The sequence below is a fragment of the Varanus komodoensis genome, unplaced genomic scaffold (assembly GCF_004798865.1).
Source record: "Varanus komodoensis strain SLA01 unplaced genomic scaffold, ASM479886v1 scaffold58, whole genome shotgun sequence".
NCBI classification, from domain to species: Eukaryota; Metazoa; Chordata; class Lepidosauria; order Squamata; family Varanidae; genus Varanus; species Varanus komodoensis.
Window position 1 is genome coordinate 4336674 of NW_025336197.1, and position 21594 is coordinate 4358267.

General features: G+C 36.3%; 1 protein-coding gene across 12 annotated transcripts in view; it reads right to left on the reverse strand.

Moving 5' to 3' along the window:
• Window positions 1-508: 508 nt before the first annotated feature.
• The window catches only part of SLC4A7 (solute carrier family 4 member 7), a 91385-nt gene continuing 70299 nt past the window's right edge, over window positions 509-21594 (reverse strand). For 7 of the 12 annotated variants that reach the window (XM_044449351.1, XM_044449353.1, XM_044449359.1 and 4 more), the window contains 12 exons: window positions 20964-21209; window positions 19997-20102; window positions 18956-19117; window positions 17922-18035; window positions 16447-16608; window positions 15533-15784; window positions 12852-12920; window positions 12078-12251; window positions 11767-11898; window positions 10051-10151; window positions 7675-7782; window positions 509-6329 (listed from right to left, as the gene is read on the reverse strand). In XM_044449351.1, coding sequence (XP_044305286.1) covers window positions 6248-6329; window positions 7675-7782; window positions 10051-10151; window positions 11767-11898; window positions 12078-12251; window positions 12852-12920; window positions 15533-15784; window positions 16447-16608; window positions 17922-18035; window positions 18956-19117; window positions 19997-20102; window positions 20964-21209 — 1708 coding nt within the window. In that variant the 3' untranslated portion in view covers window positions 509-6247. Of the gene's footprint in view, window positions 6330-7674; window positions 9846-10050; window positions 10152-11766; window positions 11899-12077; window positions 12252-12851; window positions 12921-15532; window positions 15785-16446; window positions 16609-17921; window positions 18036-18955; window positions 19118-19996; window positions 20103-20963; window positions 21210-21594 lie in introns of all 12 variants that reach the window. The other 5 variants (XM_044449356.1, XM_044449357.1, XM_044449358.1 and 2 more) reach the window with 2 other exon arrangements.

Genomic DNA, 21594 nt, shown 5'->3' on the forward strand with positions numbered 1-21594 from the left:
ACTTTCTTATAGCCATTAAGCCAAAATTATTTTTTCAGCTCTACATATATACATCAAAACAAGGAATGGGTACTTCACCAGCTTATCTATTTATAGGCCAACAAATTTACTGGTGTTAGTATATATTAGAAGATTTTATATAGAAGGGAAATGCAAGGACAATATTGTTGTCCTCATGAAATAATACAAAAAAGAAGCACCACCCTGATCCACCCAGTTCTTTAAAATCCTGTAAACTCTGTGAAACCATATAGGAATGAACCTTTTCTCTCCCATACTTAAGCCTTATTCCAATCCAATGGACAACACAGAAAACAAAAACAGTTAACTGCTCATTGCAGCAGTCTAATGTGGGCAGAAGTAAGAAAACACCCATCATGAAATACTATTTCATTAGTCTTCTCCAACTGGGGATTTTCTAGAACGTGTTGGACTACATTTGCCACCAATAATATTAATTCTGTAGAACATAATGAAATAGCATGGAATTAGAGATCAAACCAAATTGTTAAAGTCAGTGACATTTTATTGCTTTTTGTCAACTTTCTGAAACATTACAAAAAATAGTTTTTGCAACAATCATTAAACAAATTATAAAGGCTGGATTTTTCACATCAATTATTAAATTATAAAGGCTGGATTTTTCACATTACATATTGGAGAAAATTTTGTAGGTATTATATAAAATAATAAAATATTGATTCTACATTTGGAACAGTGTTAACCTGCTTTGGATTTTATTATAAAAGGAAATGTTCTATTAGAAAACTGTCATAAAAATTGGAATAAAGTGTGGAATTACACCTCAAATCAAAGTACATATTTTTGTTCAGTTAGATGCTCTGAACAATGGAAGACACACTTACAAAAGAAAACATCGATAACAAAAGGGAAGATATTGAAGGATGCATTTCCTAATAAACTGCATTATAAAAACTTGGCTATTTAACCTGGCTATTAAATAAGTTAATCCAAGACTGGCAAATAGAGACAATATGTACTAAATATGAACACTTTTATTTTCACACCAATTGTAACCATTTTCCTATCATTGACAAATTTACTAAAAGTTACAAAGTTACAAAGTTAAAAAAAGACAAAAGAGTAAAATCACAAGACAATATTTTGTATAAAGAATACACGTGTATATTGACACACAACTATGTGCCTCTGTACATTCACTAAATTAAATGGCTATTCACAACATCTGTACTGTATTAGGTAGATGGCACCTAACATCAATCATTCTAAAAGCATTCAATTACTGACCAAAATTATCAAAAGCAAACAGACAGTATGTTGTGCTAATGATCAACAAACTCTGAACTGGTGACTTCAGACGCAATAAATTTACAAAACATATGAATAATACATATTTTTAACAATGCAGACCAGTGCATTTTTGTAATGTGTTACACCTATCCATATTACTTTATACTTCAAACTTAACTTTACAAAGGGCACATATTATAAGACTACTGTACATAGAGATAAATGTATTTGAAATAAAAGAGGAAAAAGAAAATTCTAGCACTCTATTGGATGCTAAGCGAACTGACACACTTTGCATACTAGCTTGCACATCTTTGTTGATTATTTTGATAATCGGGAACACCTCGCCATAAAAAGCAGTTTGCAGTCTGGAAAACTGCAAACAAAAGATAATGAAAACAGAGTTCTATGAGTTCCTACATAAATCAGAAGAACTCTGTTGAATTGTTTGTACACTAAAGGTAATACTAAAAATTGACAGAAGATGTCTTCATAATATTAAAGTTTAGACATCCTTCCTGTAAAACAATTTTAATATATATTTAAAAGTTCAGAAAAAGTAAATTTCCTGGGGTGGCTTAGCAGCTACTTATGCAGCCAGCTAGTTTACTCCCCAGGAGGCAACCAAGGCATCTAAAAAAAGTGCTCCGTTATTTATTCTATTAGTTTGTTGGAAATATACTGGCTTTAAATTAGGTTTCACCCCAAGGTGAGTCAGTGCACAGTAAGTTTAGTCATTTACACCTCTTAAGGCAATATTTATATCTATGTACAGTAAAAGTTATGTCCTTCACTGTTTTACTTTAACACTATCCTTTTTTCATTACAGAAAAGGAAATAATGTTTATAACAAAGTAAGTATATTACTTATACAGAAGTTAACAACTACAGTTTTCAGCATGTCATCAGGTCTTATCCATTATCATCAAAAAGGTTAAAATTTATAAGAATACATTAGAAACCAACAGTGGAACAATCATGTAAACTACATTGTGAGTCATGGTATTCCTGGCACTGGAAAGTTATTTATACATAATTAAAAAAATAAATATTGTGATTCTTAATAGCTTTTAGATCTTCATTTAAGTTACCAAAATTATTAACCCCTTGGCACTGAATAGTTGATATGAACTGTTCAGTATTGTGGAATTCCAGGCTTTGAAAACAAAGGGCTAAATTTCAAGAAAATCTGTTTGGGTTTTTGCAAATTACTATCCATGGCTCTGGAGATGGAAATGTGCAATAAAGGAAGACAAGCATGGACAACTCTATGAATGCTACAAACACAGACATGATTCTTTTTTGTCTTTACCAAAGAGAAACTTTGAAACAATGTTAAAATCATTAAACATATGTACAATAGTGATAGATAATCATGATTTTCCAAGAAAGCAAGCATGCATATTTCTTGAAGCTATGAAAATGTCTAGGAATGAAATTATAGCTACCCTGTTCCCATTATTTTATTGCAAAAGCTAAACAATACTGAAAAGCTAATTTGATAGTGCTTAGGCATAAGCGCTTCATCTTCATGGCATTGCCAATCCCCCTGCATGTTGAGTTTAAACCTTTCTTGAGTTCAGATTACACTTAGCAGCATTTTTAACACTGAAGGTCACTACGGAATAAATCTTTGTCTGTTACAAAGTTTGTTATCTGCATTGCTTGCCCTCAGTCATTTTGGGTCAAATGCACAGCTATTTTGGATATACCCAAAAATGTGCTTTTATGCTATGTGACTTTTTTTTGTTTTAGTCTTGTTCAGCGCCACCCAATAAACTAGATTTGAAGTACATACAATTTTAAAAGGCTTATGCTGTATACAGGGATTTGCTGTTCCGAATATTAAAATATCACACTAAGTCAGGTCAGGATCTGACAAACAGCAGAGACACGTTAGTCACATTTTTCATATTCCCAGTGAAATTGTGTGTGAGTGAGATATATAAATTCCTCTTCTAAAATCAAGCAAGGAGAGTCAAGTATTTATTAAACATAAAATTAAGTTACACGGTTTTCCTCACTTTTTTCAAATAGTGTCAGAAACTACACTTATGTACAAAGTCTTTGGAAGATGGCCTTGGATGTTCAAATCAACAACCTTCTTCTTCAGCAGCAACTGGTGAGGCAGTGTCCTACTAGGAATTTTTATCTGCTGCCAGTTAATTGAAGTGGGATGTGGCAGGGGAGAAAACACATTCTTAAGGGATACTGTTAGGGAAATAACTGTGTACTCAGCAGTTCACTAGGAATTCCTGTTAATAACATAGGCTCGTGCATACTGGTGATTTTTAGCCAGTTAGTAACTACCTGCTTCTATGGTGTTGATTGACTGAGTAACTACTGCATCCATCACCATTACATAATGGTCATAATTAAGGGCATATTTCTGCATACTGCATCACCTCATGATGGTGGTAGGTAATTCCTCTTAGCAAACTATTCCACCAGCTGCCTCTCTAAAGTCAAATGAGCTACTATGCAAAGTAGGCAAAGTAACTCAAAGTCCATGCCAGGAAAGAGATGCTGCCCAACCACACTTTAATCTTGAATTCTTGTTCACTTTAATGGAGAAGATATAAGAGATGTTTAATTCTGTCACTGAAATCAGTGGGGATTGTGAGTGAAATTACAGGGTTTAACATTGACTGGATCATGCTTTGGTACATCCAGCAATGTATACAACTGATTTCAGTAAAGTAAGGTAATATGGCAACTGGCTTATGAAATAATGGAATTCCCACTTTTACTTTGTCATTCAAATGTGAAAGCTTTTAAAACTATTGTACATTCTCTTTGTGATTACAAATGATCACAAACATAGTAATTTATAACTTAGTTACACCAATGGGAACCCACTTTATATTCTCATGCAGAAAATATTCATTGACATTCTGCCAATCTGATCACAATAAACTGAATTCAGACTTGCCCTTCCACAAATAGAAGGGCTCCTTTTGTTCATAAATTGAATTAGGATCCCACAGATTGGGATTTGAGATCCCACAGCTTGGCAAAGAGTATGGAGCAGTGATTATATCCAATACGCTTCTACAAACCCACTACTATTTTCCATGGTTTTGAGAGTCACTCAGCCCAGAATGTGGAATGGTGTGGACAAAAGTAAATGAGCAGTCTGAAATAAGTCTTTATATTGTAGAAATACAGCTGATATAACAATATTTGGATTTTTAATGGGTGCTTCTCAGCAGGAACATATTTTCCTTCACAAAATCCAATAAAACTATTTTGGAAGTTTAAAATTGTTGGTAACGTAAAATGGTTAACATTCCTACAAATTCATATAAGACAATGTATTGCACAATCCTAACACCCCAATGCTAAATATGTGGCAGGTCCAGATTTAATCATGCACAGAGTACATTCATTGAAGTCAATAGGACTTAGTGTCAACTACCTTAAGTCCTATTGATTGAAATAAGTCTACACTGAGAATGACAACATCTGGATTCAACCCAGTAGCTCTGATTCAGTGCTTTCTTGGTATAAACAGCAGATGTATGGTGCTCCTGCACAAGCAAGAATTCCCCAGTCACTTCTATAATGGGGATAATTTCTTCAACATCAGAAAAATCTTTATTTCAGGGTTCACATTAGTGCTACGGAGCATTAGATCATGATTTATTTCCTTGTAAAGTACCACTGCCTTGAATTATGTTTACTTAAAATAGATATCTACACTCTGTTGCCTTTGCAGGACATTTTAAGTAACCTTCAAACACAAACGTATTTAAAAACCACAGTTAAAACAGGTCAGATTTTCACTGAGTTATGAGTTTAACAGACTTCACCAATCTGGTACCCTCCAGTTATGTTGAACTACAATTCCAGACAACCCAGATTCAGCACAACTGACCAGAAAATACTGTGAGTCTAAGTCCATACATTTGGAGGGTATCTGGTTGTGGAGGGCTGCCCTAAACTACTTGCACGTGCAGCATCTGATATGAAAGCTATCTTATATGAAGGCATCACCTGCACAAAGCTTATGATCCTATACCCAAACCAATGGGCACTGATTTTAATGCCATACCTTCATTTTACTTTAAAAATGACACACCAAAGAATGAGGCATTGGTTCTAAAGACTGCCTACCTGTCAATTTATTTTCACTGATAATTATGTATGTGCAGGAAAGGGATCTCATACAGTAAAAGCTTTGTGAAGGACTTATTAAAAATAGAACTGTAATTACATTTTAAAACAGGGACACTAGTTCAGAGCCCAGATGTGTGTCCCAATCCATACCCTTGTGTTATTAGAGATTTCATTAATTTCAGTGAAGACAATATAATCTGCTCACAAAATAAGTAATGAGAAGGAAGCCCTATCTTTGGTTATGGGTTTCCATAACTTCTAAAACATTGAATTAGGAATTAAAACTCCTTGTCTAGCATGATGTAGACATGAGACTGAAGTATTCTTTTAAAGTTACAGTGTTTAATAATTCTATACTAATTTATGACTTAAAAACCCCCCAGAAATGTGATTTAAATTCCCCCCCAAAACAGCAACATGAAGTGGATAAGGGCTGAAATACAGTCATCTGTGAAATGGCATGTTTGAGATTTGTTCTGAGAAGACTGACATACATAACATTTTGCAAAAACCCAAACAACAATTACCTGAAAACAGGGTGCACATACACACCACAATAAATTAGTTTTAAAAAGTGATATACCAGAAAGTTCTACATATTGCAGAACAATAATTTACAATTAAAGGTATTTTGACATGTACTGATAACTAAAATACAATTTTCCTATTAAAAATGAAATGCACATTCCACTAAAATAAATATTTCCAGAGTGATTTACCACTTCTTTCCTGTCTTAAAGTCTTGTTGCTGTACATACCGTATCCAGAGCTCAAATTTCATAAAGTACCATAAAGAAGTTTGGAAGTCACCCTTTTACAGTATATCCTATAAAATGATATATATCCTTGTTCACTTCTATAATGAGGTTTCAGCATCTACATACTTTGTTTCAGATGTATTTTCAATGTCTATTTTCACATTCTCTTCTTTTTCAGAGCTGTTAAGAACAATTCAAGAAATTAGAAAAGCCAAATAATATACAGGACACTGTCAATTTTTATTTTGTCTGTAATATATTCCTTGTTATTTAATATAGTACACACACATGCACATAATCCTTTTTAAACACATATTTTATGAGGATTGAGCACATTAGTATTATTGAACCTGTAAGCAGTAACATGGATGCAAGATAGTTTTTCATTAAGCAGCATCCAAATCAAACATTTAGTCATTTCTGCAGCACCAAAAAAAAGCATACTATTTCAGTTTGTGGCTGCAATCCTTTCACCACTTAAATGAGCGTTAATACCAACTGAATTCAATTACTTCTGAGTGGATATGTTATAGGAGTGTAGCAATTTCTAAACAGACCAAGCAGCATAAATTTGTACTGGACTGAGATACAACACAAAACCATGATTTGCTCCAATATATGAAGCCAGGACAACCTATAAACTGATGTATTTCACATAGCACTGACAGGTCATACCTAGAGCCACCGCTTTATTTTAAGAGACTACAGCACCATGAAAATAAGCATGAATTTATGAAGCCGGGTCATGAACAGATGGGAAACAAGCAGACAAGCAACTCAAAACATGGTTTGCTTGTCATTTTTTTGGATGCTCTTAACTATGATATGGGTTTTTAACTGCAGTTAACACAAACCATGGCTTCATATTATGTCTAAACCCAGCAATAGTGTAGCCTCACAAAATACAACTATTTAGATCAAAGAGGTAAACATATTTCAAACTTCTAGAAATAAGCAAGATGCAAGAATGGGAATATAAACATTGCAGTTTTCTGTAATTTGGAATAGAGAGTTCCATAATGGGAAAGGAACGAATATGCTAAGCATTATGTTCTTTCCCCACTATGCCATTGCTTAGAAAAATCTCCTAAGAACTATCATATATCTTTAGAGGACAATAATTTACTAAACAGATGGTAGTTTGGTTGGAATCCAAATAGTAAATGTGATTACACTGTCAGATTTTGTTTTCCTTGAACAACTAGCCTTCATGCCATATAACAAACCATTTGGATACCCTCAAGTTTTCCAGGTAACATGGCACAGCTTCCTTGAGAAAACTTTAAAGCATCTCCATTGCCCTACCACAGCGACTCATAGCACTACTATGTTCTTGGAATATGGCTTCAGATTTATAAATCTGCCTATAATCCTATCTGCCTCTCTTATTAACAGTTTCACTTTTCCACTGTTAAAATAAACTCTTCATTGTGTATTCAAGGCATAAATTATTATCAGAGCAAATTATGTTCACAGCTCCACAGACACAAAGCAGAAGCAGAAAATGTGAGGAATTAGAGGCTACCTCAAGTTAGATCTTGCTACTTTGGCATTCTCTGTGCTCATGGAAAGAGCCTTCCACTGTGCAGTTTTGGCCATTTCGTCTGATATGTTTACAACAGAGGGATCAACACTAGACAACAAACACACCTCGATTAGTATTCCATGCTTTGCAATAGCATTAAATTATGTCACATGCTCTTCGCATCATTTGAGCCTTGGATTATCTATTTACACAGCCACTAGTGGTATGTTACATGAATTATAGCACTCTGTATCAATACATGTAATGTGAGGATTTCAGGAGCAAAGGGTATTTTAATATAGGACAAGCAGGCTTTGAATTTCAAAGTCAATCCAGTGTTAGTTCTGATAGTTTGTTTTGAGAACATATGATTTCCACATTTATGGTTTCAACTATTTCTCTTCAGAATGCATAAGACCAATATAATTGTGTGAGACTCTTAGATGCTTTTCTCTATCATAAATATTGTCTGACATATACCAGACTAATTTACACAATGGGCACATACACATGACACACTAAACCACCTTGTGAAATAAGCCACACAATGGCCAAGTTCACATATCACAAGTAATCCTGCTTATCGTGCATGGTTCCTTGCTTGGATGTGTCTGACAGATGATCAAGTACTTTCAACACTACTGTGGTTTTCAACACTACTGTGCTACTCAGTCATCCTGCTGTATCCCATCAGCCACTGCACCTGAAATTCAATTCCATGCTAGATGCCTGCAACAACCTCTACAGCTGCCACTCTTTCCAGTGGACTCTGTGGTAGCTGGATAAAGGGCTGTGGAAACCACGATGCCAGAATTGGATAATCAAAGAAACCATGGTGAAGTATAGAAACCAAAGAACATGGTTCTTTATCATGGTTTCTGAAAACCAAACATATTATGAAGAAATATCAAGGCAGGGTTTGGATGACATAACACAGCATCCTGTGCAAGAAACCACCATGGCATGGTAACCGGCCCAATGCAAGTTATTCATGGGACAATTCATGACTTGTCCAAGAGATGATCACGCTCACCATAGCTTGCTTTTTCCATGCTTTTCCCTCAGCCCTCCAAGCCAGTATCTCAATGTTCTTGATGAAACACCCCATCCTGTGCTCCAATTCTTATCCCTTTTTTTATGCAGTGCCATTTAAAAAGTCATTGAAGAAGGTATTGAATTTAATTTAAAACCACAGAGGGAGACTCCACAATACCAGACTAGGAAAAATTGGGAACACCTTTTGTACAAGTATGAGGTGTCTTAATAAAATAATGAAATGCCTTTTGTTAAGCAAATCTGAGTATATGGCTAACAATAACTTGCTTAAAGTAGAAGTTTCTTATGGTGCAATGTTTAAGACATGTAACTTACTCCCAGCAGGTTCTATGACTGACAGAGGGATTACTCTTCAATGAAATAGTTAAGGATTGCAGCCTTGGTATTCCAGATGAAACTGAGTTAAAAGCATTTAAAAATGTATATAAGTCAAGTTTAGTAGCACCTACAGGTATGGTCTTCCAGATATTTTGGCCTACAACTCCCATCAGCCCTCACTGTTGTCTATGCTAACTACTGGCTGATGAGGATTCCATGTCAAAAGATCTGGAGGCCTTAAGTTGCAACTCCTGAAGTAAAAGATGGAAAACTGGCAGCAGTCTAGCTATATATTTGTCCTATGATAAAGAAAAAATGGTAAGGGGAAAAGGCTATGTCTTTCAGGCTTAACAGTAGTTACCCTTTTATAGTACAGTTTCTGCAGAAGCATCCCACCTTGATTTTTTTGGCAATTTAGCTGAATCTGAAAACCCTCAGATCTCCATTGATTCTTCAAATAGGAACTGAATCACATGAATAAGTCTGGCATTTGATACTCAGGTATTATTTTGGGAATACTTTAAATAATGTTTCCAGTTTTGTTATCAAATATTCTCAACACAAAAAGGTTCAAGTTTTATGTATACAAACATTTGAGTTAAAAATTAATTGCTTTGTAGCTCTGAAAAACGCTAAGCATCTGATAGCTCTAAGCAGCTTGTATATACATGACTCAGTTAACTTATTATCTTCAATACTTTTCACATCATCAGCCATGCAGAGTAACAGACTAGGCAGAACTGACCAAAGAGGCTTCTTCACACTGAGAGGAGCAGGTTGAAACAGAGTCATCTGATCTGTTCAAAAGGTTCACATGAATGAGTAAAGTGTAATTTAATACAGAAACACACGGTTATATTATAAACATAAGGCAATCTCAGTTTCTTCTTTGTTTCTGCTTTTTCACGTAAATCCTGGATTTGGAGGTCAGTGTCCATTCAAAATTGTTAAAACATGTTAAACACAACAAAATCAAACTATGAACATTGGGATATATCACACCTGTATTTTAGAGCTTTCACAGGAATCTGTAACACATCGCCTCTTTCATATGGAAGGTGTACAGTTTCACTGTCCACTGTCTGAAACATTCGTTCAGCTTCCTGAAAGTTACACATTTTCCAATACATTTAGGACATGTTCAACAACAAAAACAAGGCATGTAAATGACGCCTTGTCAAAACCTTATTTTCAATGCACAGCAAAGTGACCATAACCCTATTTTCTCCATAGCTATCAATAATCCTGGGTCAGTCCTAGAGAAATCTTCCAAAGTACATTCTAAGTCATAGGTTTTAGCCCAAGATGCCTGTATGAAAATTGACTAACATGGCTCCTTTAGTGTGCAATTGATCCTGGATGCATTCATTAATCCAGAATACCATGGATTAAGTATGGTATTCCATTCATGTACAAGTGCTTTTATTGTCAGTGGTTGCCTCCACTTTCCTAAGACTTGAAGCATTTCAAAGCAGCACCTAAAGACTCTTAATGAGGATAATTTTATAGCTATCAGCATTTTAGCATTCGTAATGTTTTCTGTATGTCTCTTCTACTTAGTTATACCCAATCATATCTCATTCTGCATGTATTAACACAGAATCTAAAACTTTACTGAGCCTGGAAGTAACGTATTCATGAGAACTACAGAATGCATTAAATTTAGATTTAAATGTATCTATCTGGGCTGGTGGAAGTAGACTTCCCTATTCTACAAAGGCAAACCCTGCAGTCACCAGAAATTGCTAGAGAGAGAATGAGGAGACTCTGTTGACTAGGGTGCACTGTGGTGAGGGAGGGATCCTTGAAACTGATATGGAGAAATACTACTAGAACCCAGGGCCATTAATACTAGGACATGTGGTTATACCATGAAGCTGACTGGTGGGAGGTTTAGGACACACAGCATAAACCCGTGAAGTTGTGGTTCAGCGTGCGCGGCTTCAGTCTTTCGCGGGATTTTTCTCCGAGCAAGTCCAAGCTGATCTCCTTGCGAGTAAGCCAGCGCCTCGACGTGCAGCTGCTTACTCGCAAGGAGATCGTTTCCTCTGAGTTAGGACTTGCTTGGAGAAAATGATCTCTGTGCGCACCCCTGCCCCTGTCTCACCGCACATGCGCACCCACCCCCCAGCCCGGCCCAGGCCTCCCGCCTGCACCGCCTTGGTGGCTGGCACCCATCCCCGGCACCAAATTTGCAGTTTTTCACAATTCACGGGTGCTTTAGGAACGTAACCCCTGCGAATTTCAGAGGACTACTGTATACAAGGAAGTACTTCTTCACACAGCGCATATCTGAACTATGATATTCACTACCACGGGAAGTAGTGATTGCCACCTACTTGGATGGCTTTAACAGGGGACCAAACAAATTCATGGAGAAGGTTATCAACAGTTATTAGTCATGTTTGTTGTGTGCTACATTCATTATCAGAGGTGGAATGCCTGCATACACCACTTGCTGAGCAGCTTGGGCAGGCAGAACTCATCCTGTTTGTGGGAGCCTGTGGAAAGCTGATTTGCAACCATGTGAATGGCATACTGGACTAGATGGACCATTGGTCTGATCCAGCATAATTTTCCTTACATTCTTATGAGAAACAGATTAAAGCACTTTCCAGAAGTGTTTCCCTTTTGTTCATGTATCCAACCCTGTTTTCACTGTTTTCTCCCTAAATCACTGTTTCTAGTTGTTCTTTATGTTAATAATATTCAACTTACTTCCTTTGCTTTTTTCTTTTTGTCATCTTCCTTTTTCTTCTTACTTTCTGGCATAAGGTCATCAAGCCAACTGAGCTCCCGTTTGGTGAAACATAAATCCATGAGTTTGCGAATGAACACTAGAGCTAAAACCTTCAAAACAATTTTAAAAGTGCACAAATCACATACAGATCAGACTGCCAACAGAAATATAAAACTAATAGATTGAATTATACAAAGCAGAACTGTATGACTCTTTTAGGTAAATAAACCATTTGGCAGTGCAGCATGTTTTTAAATAACTTATAATGTTCAGAGACACTTGAACTTACCATCATAGGAAAAACAACAGCAGCGGGAGATGCTTTAATTACCCACAGAAGTACAAGACAAGTAAGTTGAACCACTGTAAATATATGAACTTTCCAGAGTGGCACATAACGCAGATAGATCAAATCAGGCTGATGCTTGGCAGGCATTCCAAACAATTTGATACGATCAAAAAACTAAATTGATAAGAAATAGGATCACTAAACACTTTTCAAAAGAAACATTTCAACTGAAGTTATTACAAAGCTAGGTTACTTTGCCAAAAAATACTTGTGTGGACCAAATATTAGTCAGACATTTAATCATTAATTAGACTTGTGAGAATGAATTACATTAGCTACAAAAATGAGAACTTATTAACTGCAACACATTATTATATCTCTCAAGCAAATATGTACGTGTATATGTGTTACAGTATATGAATATGTGTATACAGTGAATTCTTTCTCCTGAGTGAACCATTGCTCTAACCCAGAGAAAGGAGAGCTTCCTCCATACACATCCCTACGCTGCATTCCAGCAATGCAGGATTCTTTTCTCCTGCTGAGCTCAGCTCCTGATGTTTGAGGGACAGGGTGTGAAAAGGAAGCATCAGACATATATTTCTTTCCTTCACAGTATTCTATCAGTCTTCAGAGTTTGTCTTCTACAAGGTGCCCCATCTGATTTCTGTCAATTTCTCCCTTAGAGGCAGCTTTGTGAGGAGGCAAGAAAGGCAAACCATATCTATTTTTTCAATTATTCACCAAATAGTATATACTTAAACCAGAACTTGCCTGGATGCCTTTTAGTGAGGACGCTCCCATGTAAAGAAAGACACCATACAAAACTGGCATTGGAATAAACTGCAGAAAAAAAATCACCAAGTTTAAATTCAGAAATTAACAGATCAAAGATGTAGGTCAAGTGGAATTTTCACAAGTTGGAGTTCATCATCCAAAAAAATATGGATGATGTAAGCCATCCTGAGACATTATCATAAAGGACAGCATACAAATGTTTTAAATAAATAAATAAAAATGCAGAATTCAACAACAGTCATGGATTTTAGCGTTAGCCATGAAAATGTATCTTCAACAGAAAACTTTACCCCATCAGATCTTAAAAGTGAAGCATAAATTTCAACTAATGTTAAACTTAACATTTTTGCATGCAATGCATGTAAATTAAATATAACTGAGTTAATTACAGCTATCTTAATATTAAAATAATGAAGGTAACTAGGACAGGTTCTTTCACTATCCTTATACTTTTTGCCTAGCTAACTGTCCTACACACATATAGAAACATTAGTAGCTTAATTTACATGAAAGCCAATTTGGTAGGGAATGATTTGAAGTGGCTAAGCCCTTCCCACACCCCAGCCTAACCCAATCAGCTCCATTTTTTCTCTCCCATACAGCTTTCTTACCAAGGAAAACAGCAGGAGTTTGAGATATATGTATAATTTAATTAGGTCAATTGTCCAATTACAGTTTCCTTATTAACTACATCTCTGTCAATGACTTCTCTAGAAAAAGGTCTGTATCACAGAAGTTTCTGAACTCAAAGGAAAAATGCTAATCAAATTATGTATTAGTACAAATAATAAAACTATATCTTACCCCCTCCCCACAACATGCTGTGTAACATGACAACTAGCTAAGCAAACTGTTTCAAGCAAGAACTTTGATGTAGTAAGTATGGAAGCATTCTTCAAGTGCATTTGTCTCCCTCACTCTTTTGCTATAAGATGAAAGCCTTCCTGTCTATTATTTTTTTAGTAATTGGAGCTGAGCAGACTTTAAGTACATAGCCTTGCTGCTATCAGTTTGACATTAAATCATACTGATTTCAGCAGGACCTCAAAATAATTAGGGAACAGTTGTCTTGATTTAGATTTTAAATAAGCCTCATTTTCTAGCCCACTCAGGATAATATAACCAAGGCAGACCTGACAATATCCAGGCACATTAGAATCACTTCTTTTTAGTCACTCATGTTTCAAGTAATGACCTGTAACAAAGCAGGCTTTTTGCTGCCACTGAATGTGGTGTCAAATTCAGTGAGGGCCACAAAAAATGCCAGGGTACATGCAAATCATGTTACCTATCCCTGATGCACAGGAAGGAGTAGGTTATAATAGTTCTGTAATGGGGAAGGAATGACTTAGGAAAAAGATTTAGAAGCTAGAATAAGAATTGGTTTGTTTCTTGTGTAGGAAGCTACACAAGAAATAAACAACTCTGCTCTCACTCCAAAGCTCTTCATATGCGCCTAATCAGGACAGACTGGGCAGTATAAAAATCCATTAAATAAACTAGTGAAGAGCAGAAAACAGAGTAGAGCAAAACATAATGTATGAGTCACCACCCCTTTCTCCAACAAGCTGATGGGAGAGCCCTAATATAACATTCCATGTGATTAGAAGGTAAAGTTGTCATTCTCTTGACAGGTATCTTTACCCAATTTCAACAAATTCTAATTCATGCTGAATTCAGGGTCTGAAAATTTTCCCTCAAGGTCTAACCATGGTTTCCATGGCACATAAAGAAGGCTGCAACCCAGGAGTCCAGGAAATGAGATTAGTTGGCTGTATGACAGACTCGGAAGCACAAGGAATATATTGAGAAGGCAACAAGGACTTTCAAATACTGCAAGTTTCCATGAATGAACTATACATGTCTCAAAGGAGTCCAAAGCTGCACTGGAAATATATTACTCATACCCTTGAAGGTTCATGTTGGTAGATGTAGTTTTTAATGTATCCTACTTCTTGTTAGGCATGATTTTATAGCACTCTCATTATTACAAGAGCACGGCAACTCAGCTAGTATTAATGGGCTTGATTGGATTCCTTTCTGCCATGAAGTTCAAGTATGGCAGCTTGATTCATGTGAAATGAGTTCTGGTGAAATACCACTCTTGGGGAAGAATGAAAAACCTTCCCCCAGTTAAAAAAAAAATGCAATCCCGGGCACAATGACCTAAAACTCAGGTACTTCAAGCTTTCCATGTTCTTCCTGTAATTATAAGGATAGGTTAGCAATAACTTTTGAGTATTGAAGGGCTAAAATAAGGCTAACAGGAAAAGATAAGTAGAATGATAAATAGTCTCCTAGTCTATTATGTTTGGAGTGTTTCTCCTTATCTTAGAAGGATACTCACTGTTAACTAGCAATAGTGAACACATTTCATTTTGAAACAGAGCTTAGAGAGAAGAAAAATGCAGTTGCTGAAATATCTGGCCATAGCAATCATCTCTCTTTCCAGGCTCAAAAATGCAGAAACATATTAAGTCACAGTTTAGTAAATTAAGTCACAATTTTGGCCAAGTACTTTCACTACTTTTGGCTAAAGCTGAGATCAATTCATCTAAGCTCCACCCCTCCCTCAACAATTATTTATTAACTTGGTATGCTTATATAATATTAATTGAAACGTAATTAATGAATTGTAATGCTAATCTTGTTCTTACCTTTAATACAGAGGTCATAAACACTGACAACCCCATTAGAACAAAGATCATTAATCCTGTCACTCTCTGCTCACGAATTCCCAGAAACTTCGGCTGTTCTCCAGGAGCAGAACACTCAGATTCTACTTTTAAACTGTTGACATGACTTATAGAAAGAACAGTTGCAGCCACAAACCAAGGCAATCCCATGATAGAGCATATACCTAACATGATGCCAACCATGAGCAGATCAAGATGGTAGCCACAACCTTTCTGTGGAGTCAAACATAAACACATTTCATACTAAACTTGTATCATCCTCTCTCTCTCTCTTGCACACACACACTCAGGTAACAAACTTTTGAAATATCTGCAGAGACAACTGGAACACCTGTCCCTACCACATGTTTATAATGATCTAAGATTTTGTTTCGCAATTCAGCATTTGATAGAGTTATCTACAAAAAAGAAACGGGGCAGTGAGAACTTGTTTCTAAGTCTGATATGAGAACTATCCTGCAAAATCAAGAACACACTCTAGAGGATAAGGGTTTTTACCATATCTCAGTGGAAGGAATCCAACATTGGTCTCACCTCTTCCTTCCTCAGAGAGAACCAGGCCAAGGTTGGGAACATGAACATGGATAGGGAAAGGATAGAGGGTGTTTGGTGGGTGGGCAAGGGAGGAGACTGGTAAGCTACTCTGTGACCTCTTCAGCCTCCTTCCTCCCCAGTCCTGAATATTTTTGCTAGATGGGCCAAAATAAATCTAACAGGAGATCAGGATGGTTAGGCTAAAATCACTTTTGCTGCTTCCCTCACCCTGCATAGGATGAACATAACTCTCCAAGTTCTGAGTTTTATGATAATCACAACAGGGTGATGCCCTAGGTTGATTTTGCATTCCCATTGAGAAACTGCAAGCAAATGTTTACCTTGAGCTTATGCTCTTTCCTGTTTATGATAACTGCTGTAATTTGCTGGTCCATAAAAATAAGAATAGTACATAGTAATGCTGGAATTGCAGCTATCATAAGTGTCCACCAAGGATTAGGTCCTAGAGGATCTATAAGCCATCCCCGGTCACTTCGTGTGGGCTAAAACAAAACATACAAAGATGAACAGACATCAAAAAATCAAGTATCCTTTCCTTTTTTGTTAGATAAACAAAATTGCTGATTTTGGATGCATACTATTAGTCCAGACAACACAATAACTCCCATTCAAGATTTGGTTGAAGTTGGTCATTGAACCAAGGTTTGTTGCTGAAAAGTGGATTATCAAATTGTCTAAATCCAGGCATGACAGCATATCATTGTTAACCAAAAGCAACCCATAGTTAACAATCTAGCAACAAACCATGGGTTCTCTTCATGGGCTATGCATGGTTAACCAATAATGGTTATTTCAGACAACAATAACTCATATTAGAGTCCTGCTGGACGATTGGTTAGGTGGATTATAAATTGAACTATAAGTAAATTTCAATAACAAACTAAGGTTCAATGAGAAGCCACATTCAACACAAAGAGTTTACACTTCTCAAAAATTGCAAATTTTAAAATTAGTTAGATTAGCTTGGGACAATATGATGGTTCACATGACATGTAATTAATGAACAAGCTGTACCATTGTTACAGTATAATTTAAGATAAAAAGTAGTATTGTGGGAAATAGCAAGATGATGCGTACAAGAATTTTTGAATTACAGCTCCCATAAGCATCAGCCAGCATGACCAATAGGAATTGTAGTCCAAAATATCTGGAGGGTACCAGCTTGCCTCTCCCAACTGCCTTTCAATGTAAGACATCTCAAGCCCTTATAAAGTAGATAGCATAAGAAAATGAGGTTTACTAATAGTCCAATCGTGTGCATGTTTTTTTTGGAAGAAAATCCCACTTACAACAACAGGACATATTCCCCAGGTATATGTACGATTGCATTATAAGCAAGGAATGGGAGAAGGATTTTGCTGCATGAAAGCACACAGATGGGGTGGAATAGGCTAGAGAACACTGCCGTGCCCTACAGTACAGAACAATACTCAGTACAGTACAAAGTAAACACATATACTCGGAAGTGAGTTCATCCTGTGTTCAGTGCGACTTTCTACTCAAGTTACTTTGGTAAGAATCTAAAGACAAGAATACAAAAATGCAGAACAGATTGCTGTAGCAATTAACATTATCAATACACAAAAGCACAGTGGAAGGAAATCATAAATCACTCATGATCCTTGTTTGAGATGGAAACATACAGTCAAATCTGTCAATTACAATGACAGTACCCCTCACAGTATGGATCACACACTTCTAAAATGCTAGTATAATCATGCTGTATCTTCAAATTAAATAATATCCCAAGTCAGTAGTAAAAGGTTATCTTTTCACAGGTGCAACATTTGCTTACTTTAAAATTTTCAGGCACAAGGAGTTTAGGAGAAGGGACTCCAACAAGGTAATCAATGAGAACCATGATGACTATTGTCAAAAATACCGCAAAGTCACTTATTGTAGAGCGCACCTAAAAAGAGGAAAGCACTGTAAAACACTTTCCTTCTACAAATGAAAGATATTTGCAACAATGAGAGTTTATGTCCAATAGTTACTTATATTGAAGTAGTTCCAAGGGTTTAGTGAAATGTATACTAGCTCAGATCATTTATTTTATTAACTAATGACTTAATTTCACAAGTAGTTGGAAGTACAAATCATGCATCTTCAAACTTAAATTTGTTTTGGACAGTCTAACAACCAAGACAAACCTTACAAAAACTTTGACTCAATTCAAATACCAATTCACTGTCAAGAAGTAATATTAAATGATGTGAAACTTGCTCCCCAGTACTGCAAGTAGTAATACAGTGGTACCTCAGCTGATGAACACCTCAGTTCACGACCAATTGGGTCATAAACAAAAATTTTAGAAAAAAAATGCCTCAGGTCACGAACTCTGCATCAGGTGACGACTGTGTCTTCCCTGCACGGGTGCGATCACAGTTGTGCTTGGGGGGATGGGGATGGCTGCAATTGTGCTTGGTGGGGGGCGGGAAGATGGCTGCGATCTTTGTTGTTCTTTGTCACTTTGCTTCAAATTTTGTGATTCAAAAAAATGGTTGCAGAATGGATTAATCTTATTTACATTGAACCTGATGGGGAAATTTGACTTGGCTCACAATCAATGTGGGTCGCGACCAGAGTTGTGGAATGGATTAAGTTCATGGGTCAAGGTACCACTGTACATAATTAAATGCCACAATATATCTCAAGCAATCCTATTCCTTTCAGAATAACTGACTAACCACAAATATAAAACTATAAGTGTTGATCTTGTCAGTATTATATTTTTCGCTCTAGTATCTAAATTTAAAGTAATATCAGTCTTCCTTCTGCCAAATATTGAATATATAAAGCCCAGGAATAGATTAATGTGGTCACAATTACCTTAGTGGGAAAATAACGCTTGGTTTTGAACTGCTTGAGGAAGGACGAAAGGAAAAAAGTGGTAAAGAATAATATGACAGACCAAAAAAGAACATCTGGGAAATATGGACCATGGTGGCCACAGGCTGTTCCAACAAACACACCATGATAATCTTTACATTGCTGTAAAACAAGCCATTCACAAACACAAATTAGATGTTTCATTAAGAAATGTCCAAATCTACAATCAAACGTGTGTCTTAAGTGTGCAAAATAATTATTAGATGTAGGATAACAACATACAGACATGGTGTGAATACAAACAATTGACTTGGCACATATTAAGACTTTTTAACACTTTTTAAGTTACCAATATTAGTGCAAAAAGGGTATGAGGGCTTCCCTTCTATGTCATGTTTTTTAAATGCATGATACTAGTGAATGCTACCTATACCTACCAAGTCTAAATTAGTCTATATTCATCAAAGTTTTAAACAAATCTCAATTTGAAGCAAAAAAATGAAAAAAGTCACCACAGATCAACATTTCCAGCATATATACTCTACATATTCTTGAGTTACAGATCAAATTATGCACCTGTGTAAAAAAAAGGGGCTGCTTCTTTGGATTCAAGAGAATACCACACATGATGAAAATCTGTACAAGCAATTAAGGAATATGCTTCTCTCAAACATTTAAGTGATTTCATTTCCCTTTTTAACCCCTCCTGTATTTGTTTTCACTCACTCCTTCAGAATGATAAACAGAGCATGTAAGTAGAAAACTACTGAATTTTTTTAAAATCATCGCTTTTAAAGTATTAGTTAAGAAAAATATGATATAACACAAATTCTAAAGTCTGATTTCTAAAGCCTGTTTGAGAAATATCAAACCTTTTCCCCAAGAACTTCCAGGCAAGGTGAGATTGCAAGCAAGTATCAAGCTCCTGGAACTTTAGCACATTCCTTCTTTTCATGTATTTAATATACTCAAAATCAGATTGCCTTATTTCACTGTTATTTGGGAACATGGAAGTTCTACATTATCTTTCAAGACACTTACCTTAACTGTGAGATTAGCCCATGGTATAGTATCCACAGATTTGTTGTTTGTCATCCACAGATTCAGTGTTTCATTGCTGGGATTTTGAGGCTCTGCACATACACATCTGACAAGTTTAAGATTTTAGCACATCAGTCACTGTTTCATCTTGATAATATTACAACATTCATTCTGACATTTTTAAAGTATAAAAATTGCAAAAACAGGAAAGGAAATAATGTGAAAACTTCAGGAAATAATGTGAAAGCTTTAAGTATGAAATGCAATATAACTCAATAATTCATTCAAGATTCATTCTAAAGATTGTATATTTTGTTTCTTTTCATTATTCAACATAGTAAGCTGTAAAAGACAAGCAAAAAGCAACAAGAAGACCAACTATTGCTTTAAAAAGTAAAGCATGTGCATCCTTACTGATGGAAAACAACAATAAATAAATGGACAATGAACACTTCCTTGTTATCATATTCTACTGCATACAATTAAAGGCTGAAAATTAGCAAATGGCAGATGGCTGGGACAGATATGGCATAGATCAGTGGTAGGCAACCAGTGGCTCTTGGGTCAATTGCAGCCCCTGGCCTAACCTCAAGTCTTCTGTTTATAATCAGTTCAGTCCTCTGGCAGAGTGATCTGTCCCTTCCCTAGTTACTGTGGAAAGGAAGAGAAAAGGAGATAGAAAGAGAGGAGAGAGAGCAAAGGAGAAAGGGGTGACAGAAAGAGAAAAAGATGATGCAGCCACCTTTTGCTGTGGTCCTGCCCACCACCAACATGCATCCTTGGCAGATTTACCACAAGGAATGTGTCTATCATCAGAAAAAAGGCTGCCCACTACCAGTTTACTGTAGTACAGCACAATATTCTTGCAAAGTTTGAGAAAGTATTTGTGAATGGTTACACTGGAAGCTCACAGACACAAAAGAGAGGTTATGGCCCTCTCATATTTCACTAAGAAAGCCACACTTACGAATACTTTGTCAGCTCATCAAGGTTGTTGTGCATATTGAAAGCATAAATTTCTCCCAACTGAAAAAGCTTTTCCAGTGCTTCATATATAAATATTATGCAAATTAGAGCAGCAAACGCCTCCTCAGTAAATCGAGTGATGTAACACACAAGACTGCTTGCATCAGTTGCTACTAACAATATACACAAAAATGCTGTCCACAGACCAATGCTGGTTCTCAGGGAGAGATAAGAAAGCCCATAGTCCCTGTTTGAAAGAGAAATGTGTATTTAGTAAAACTGTTTAAATGAAACATAAGGTAGACAGTATATCAACTTTGTTCTGACTGCTGTGCTGTTGCTCATTTTTCCTTCATTTATAACATATTTTGATGGTTTTTCTGGATATAAAATAGGAGTGTGCAACCTAGGGACACGTTTTATGTTGGCTGCAGTGCCTTTGGCAGGCTCTATGGGAACCTTTCCCTGTCTAGGCAGCAAAAAGATAGCCCTTCCCTGCCCAAGCTAGAGGAAGATATAGAGTTTTGGAATGCACAGATCCATCCGGAGCCATACCTTCCAAAGCCCTCCGCCTCCTCTCTCTCTCTCTCTCTCTCTCTCTCTCTCTCTCTCTCTCTCTCTCTCTCTATTGT